At 38.3% G+C, this 5,897-nt stretch overlaps 1 protein-coding gene across 2 annotated transcripts in view; it reads right to left on the reverse strand.

Annotated features, from left to right (window-relative positions):
* The window catches only part of SNX9 (sorting nexin 9), a 97,243-nt gene that overhangs the window by 18,049 nt on the left and 73,297 nt on the right, over nucleotides 1–5,897 (reverse strand). For both annotated transcript variants that reach the window (XM_019644197.1, XM_019644196.1), the window contains exon 11: nucleotides 5,130–5,233. In XM_019644197.1, coding sequence (XP_019499742.1) covers nucleotides 5,130–5,233 — 104 coding nt within the window. The remainder of the gene's footprint in view (nucleotides 1–5,129; nucleotides 5,234–5,897) is intronic.

Here is a 5,897-nt window from a genome sequence, read left to right on the forward strand (position 1 = left end):
ATAACTGTATTGGAACACCCTCCCTACTCACCTGATCTGTCCCCAGTGACTTCTTTCTTTACCCAAAGATAAAGGAAATATTTCAAGGAAGACATTTTGATGACATTCAGAACATCATGGGTAATACAACAGCTCTGACGGCCATTCCAGAAAAAGAGTTCCAAAATTGCTTTGAAGGGTGGACTAGGCACTGGCGTTGGTGCATAGCTTCCCAAAGGGAGTACTTTGAAGGTGACCATAGTGATATTCAGCAATGAGGTATGGAGCACTTTTTCTAGGATGAGTTCGCGAACTTAACTGTCAGACCTCGTGTATCATATATACATACATATAGGTAAGTGCCCAAAGCAAAAACATCCAGGCAAGGAGTTCTCACAAAGGTAACCATTACCCACTCTTTTATGGTTGTCATTTCCTCACTTTTAGAGTTTTACCACCAAAGCATGAGTCTCGGAACCACAGTTTTGCTAGTTTTTTGCATTCTTTTGTGTTTGGCTGTTTTTGCTCTGCCTGTGCCTGGAGCTATAGTCACACTGTTGTTACAGCTGTAGTTCGTTCATTTTGTTGCTGCAGAACATTCCGCCAATTTATTTATCCTTCTAAGGCTGGCAGCCACCCCCGGCCCCTGCCAAGTTTGAATAAAGCTGTGAGGTACATGTCTCCTGGTATATATGTGTGTGCATGCATTTGTCAGGTATATACCTAGGAGTGGAAAATCGTTCAACTTTATAGATAATGACAAACTGTTTTGCAAGCTGGTCTCACCAATTTTCACACCCACCAGCAGTGAGTCCCAGTAACTCCTCATCTCACCAAGAAGACACTGGCTACAGGTCGCCTTTCTCATTTTAGCCATTCTGTGTATGCAGTGTATTCACTGTGGCTTTAATTTGCATTTCCTTGATTACAAATGAGATTAATTAAATACTTTTCTATACATTTGTTGATGATTCAGATACTTTCTTTTGTGAAGTACATTACCAAATCCCAATTTTTCTACTGGGTTGATTATCTCATCTATTTGTATGGGTTTTTATAAATTCTAAAATCAATCCTTGGTTGGTTATATATGTTCATACCTTTAGCTTATTTTTCACTTTTAATGGCTTTTTCTGATAAACACAAGTTCTTAATTTTAATGTAGTTTAATTCATCAGTCTCTTCCTGAAAAGTTAGTTGTTTTTGTGTCTTATTTCAGAAATTCTAGAGGGATGAAGATATTCTCCTGTTACGTTACCTTCTAGAAGCTTTACTGTACTGCCTTTCACATTTAGACCTGAGAAGTATTTGGAAATAAGTTTTTAAAACTTTACACAATGGAAACTTCCAAACATACAAAATTAGTGAGAAAGGTGCAATAACCTCCTATAGACTCAGCCTCAACAATTATCAAAATTTTGCCAATCTTGTTTTATCTACTCTCCTCCATTCTACCTTTTTAAAAAATTATTTAAATAGAAATCTCAGACATAATTTCACCTGTACATACTGCATTATATACCTTTAACAGATAAGGCCATATATTAAAAACCTAATCATAATGTCAGTATCAACTTTAACAAAATCAACAGATTGTTGTGAGGTAGTGACCAAATTTGATTTTCCCCCAATGGTACCATCTAACTGACCCAGCACCATTTACTGAAAAGACTGTCCTTCCCTCAATGTACTCAGTACCATCTTTGTAATAAATCAAGTGTCCATTTTGCTCTGCTGGTCTATTTGTCTGTCTTTATGCCTCCACCTTGCTATGAAATCCTTTAGTTTATGAGTTTTGAAATCCAGTAAAGTCCTCTTCTCCCTTCAGTCTTTTTCAAGAGTATCTTGGCTATTCTTTAGTGCTTTGATTTTCTACATATGACATTTTTATTGTTCTTCAATCCATGAAACACAGTATTAGAAAATTTATTTACATATTCTTTTATTTTTCTCAACATTTCATAGCTTTTTATGTAGATCTTGTGTATATTTTTTCATACTTATTCCTAGAGATTTGATATTTCTGATGCTACTGTAAAGATTTTTTTTAGACTTTCATTTTGTTTATTGCCAATATATAAATATGCAATGTCTCATATCCATTTACCTTAGTAACCAATTATTTCTAATACTTTTCTGTAGATTCTATGGGATTTTCAGTGTTCCTCCATCTATATGAGCTACTGTTGATATGCCAATATCATAGTTTTTAGTGATTATCTAGTTTTACACTGTCACTTTAGCCGGTGAGTATTTTGTGACGAAGAGTGTAAATGCCTTGGCCAAAATCACAGGGGTCATTAGAAGCAGAGCTAAGACTAGAACTCAAGTGGCCTGACTCATTTTTTCCTCTTATATCACTTTTATGGTAACTTGATTAATCTTTAAAGCTGGCATTTAAAAAAACACATACACCCAAAAACCAATGTCTAGATTTATTATTATTTTTAATAATATTCTTCATAAAACAATCTTTAGAAGTATTTTCTAAACCAAATCCTTGCCAATTCAATCAAATAAGCCCTTAAGAGTCCTGAGAGTCACCAGAAAGGCCACTAACAAACTTGGTGGAGGTTCTATGTTTTTGTAACTACAAAGTAACTCAACTCAAAGAACCTAATATAGCTACTTGATGTACTGTGACTAAATATCACATCTCACTAGAAAAAAACTAGAGTTTTCCAGAGCAGCCTGCAGGGCTAGACCGATGATGATATACACAAAGTCACAAAGAAATGCTGAAACACCTCAATGCTTCTAATTCCATCCTGGGTACATACAACACATTCAAATGAGACTGTCAATTCTAGAAATAAGCAGTAACTGAAAATAAGGCCCACATATTTATACTATGTTAAGTGTATGCATATGTCTGTAAACACACAGAGCCTACATTTAGGCTTGTTATTGTAAATGTGGTCACCTTAAATAAGACAAAGTAGTACAAAGAAGTTTAGCAAGTAAATCTATGTCTGAAAATTCAAACAAAGTATATGGTATTCTATCATTTCACTTAACATGAAAATCATTTCATGACTTTTCCCCCAGGATCATATGTTTCGTATCTGCTGTTGGCCTCTGAGCTAACTTATGCTTTTATCCTTTAGATTGTTTTCTAAGACATGTAATAATAATTGTCATGAGAAAACTATGGAGAAAACATCTTTAGAGAATAAGAAGACACAATAAGTACAGTAAAAACTTCATGAGACAAAAAAAGTTTTCAAAGCAAACAAAAGCAAGATGTCATGCAGCCAATTTTTTCTTGATTATCAAAAAAGGACAGATGATCACTGGGAGCATGACTAGCCACCGGGGCAGTCAGAGATCAGCACTTACTTTGAACTCACAACTACAATCTGGAAAAACAACTTGGCTTTAAGGATGGTTCAATTCCTTATCTACTCTTCCTTTCAAAATGCTATCACGTTGTAAGGTCAAAATGTGATCATAAAAAAATCACTCAGGGGCCAGCCGAGTGGTTCAGTTGGTTAAGAGCTGGCTTGGGAGTGCGAGCTCTGAGCAGCAGGGCTGCCGGTTCAGTTCCCACATGAGGGCCAGTGACACTGCGCCCTCTACAGTTAAGATTGTGAACAACAGCTCGACCTGGAGCCGGGCTGCCGTGAGTGGCTGGCGACGGCATAGGCTGCAGTGGACTGCAGTGCACTGCCATGAGCGGTCAGCAGCTGGCAAAGCTGCCTTGAGCCACCGTGAGCAGCCGTCCAATAGCCGGTGAATGACTGCCTCAGCTGGGAAGAACACAATGACCATAATATCAACATGGGCCAGTAAAGCGACATCCTCCACAGCTAGACTGAATAACAAAAGGACAGCAACTTGTCTGTTCCCCTCCCCCAATTCCCCAATAAAATCTTAAAAAAACAAACAAAAAAAACATCACTCAGTCTATTACCCTCACTTCACGCTGATAATATCCTGCATAGTTTGGTGTCTNTGCAGTGGGTTGCCATGGGCTACCATGTGTAGCCAGCAGCTGCCATGAGCGGCCGTCGAGAAGCCAGCAACTTATCTCCCTCGCCTGGGAAGAGGGCAATGATGGTGCCAACTTGGGCCTGAAGCAACGTCCTCCACAACTAGACTGAAGAACAAAAGGACAGCAACTTGTCTGTCCCCCTTCCCCCAATTCCCCAATAAAAATCTTAAAAAATAAAATAAAATTAAAGAACAACAACTTGGCTGTTCCTCTTCCCCAATAACATCTTAAAATAAATAAATAAAAATAAATAAAACAAAACAATACAGGTTGCTAATGGTAGTTGTTCGTTCTAACACTGTCACAGAAAATAAGCAGAATGCACAACCAAGTAAGGGGATACTGAACGTATCAGTCCTTTAAGGATGTAAAAAGTATTTATCAACCTGGAAAAATCATCACAATATACTCTTAAATAAAAATTTTAAAAAACGGATTATAGAAGAGAATGTATAGTGTGAGGTCATTTTTGCTTAAACATTTTTTTCTTTAGATATGTATGTACAGAGGAGCGTTTGGAAGACTACAGATCTAAGCCAACATATTAACACTGATTTTTCTCTCTGGGTAGTTGGAAGATTGTGGGTTTTGTTTTTTTTCTTGTCCATATTTTTGATAACACATAAGCAATGACTTTATAAGAAAAAAACTTCTTAAAATAAAAATAAACCCCAAGATATTTTATTAGTCTTTATATAGAAAAAGAACTACTCCGGATTTTCAACCAAGCCTACACTAATAAAAAGACTACATGATCAAAAACAGATTAAAAAACACACAGAAAAGGAGACTGCTTCCTTTAAGGCAGTGTTCAGAAAGGTCTCTGCTTTGCTGCACATTACGTGGGTGTTAGCTGGTTCTGTGACACCTTGCTTCATCATATTTTACTGAAAATAACTACCAACCACTGTGTCAACTATGAAATCACTGCCATGAGAGAAAAAGGAAGCAGACTTTAATCTGATGTTATGGTTCGAAGGCCAGTGATTTCAGGCACAAATGATGCTTTCCTTGTCACTTGACTGACTGCAAACCCCACTCATTTCACACACTCTAGCCTGACAGTCTGCATTCCACTTGTGGTCGTACTGGCCAAGACCTCTAAGCAAAGGAGGCAGACACAGCTAGGAAGGAGGACACTGGCGGTGTCTCTTACATCTCTATCAAGTCCAAGTCGGGCGCCTCCGGCTCCATGGTGGAAAATATCATGACTCCCACCAGCTCGTCCTTCTCCGCCTTCCGCTTCCCCGTCTTCCATTCCTGAAATAGGAGCAGCAGAAGTTAAAGTGGAGACGACAGAGTCACACCGGCCTGTCAAATCCCCTACAGAGTCGGCTCGCTTGTCATCTTTATCTTCCTAATTTTCAGGAAGCAGGTCCCATGCCATCTCCCTGTGCACCCCGGGGCCAAACGCCTCTCCATCTCAAGTGTCACCTCGGACGTGAACAGTGCCCTGCACAGCACGGTCTTCTAGAGCGAGGTGATTCAGCACTTTCCTTTCCTAATAGCTACCAATATAAACACAGCGAGTAACACACCCACCCTATGAACTTGGACAAAGTGCCTCAAATTTTTAGGTTGTTTTCTAAAAGGGTTTGTTAAAGCTTTTCTAAAATTCAAGATAGAAACCAATATCATGAGTTATTTTTTAAAAACATACTATTACAAGATATAAAGATCTGACAATTAAGTTCACAAACTTGTTGCAACGATACCAGAGAGATTTGATATCAGAGATTATTCATTATGAATTTGTACCAACTGGACAAACAATTAACCAAGTTTACTATTTGGAAGTGCTGAAAAGGCTGCATGAAGAAGTTAGACAACCTGAACTTTTCACCAACAATTCATGGCTCTTGCATCACGACAATGCACCAGCTCACACGGCACTGTCTGTGAGGGAGTTTTTAGCCAGTAAACA

The sequence above is a fragment of the Hipposideros armiger genome, unplaced genomic scaffold (assembly GCF_001890085.2).
Source record: "Hipposideros armiger isolate ML-2016 unplaced genomic scaffold, ASM189008v1 scaffold_86, whole genome shotgun sequence".
Lineage (NCBI taxonomy): Eukaryota > Metazoa > Chordata > Mammalia > Chiroptera > Hipposideridae > Hipposideros > Hipposideros armiger.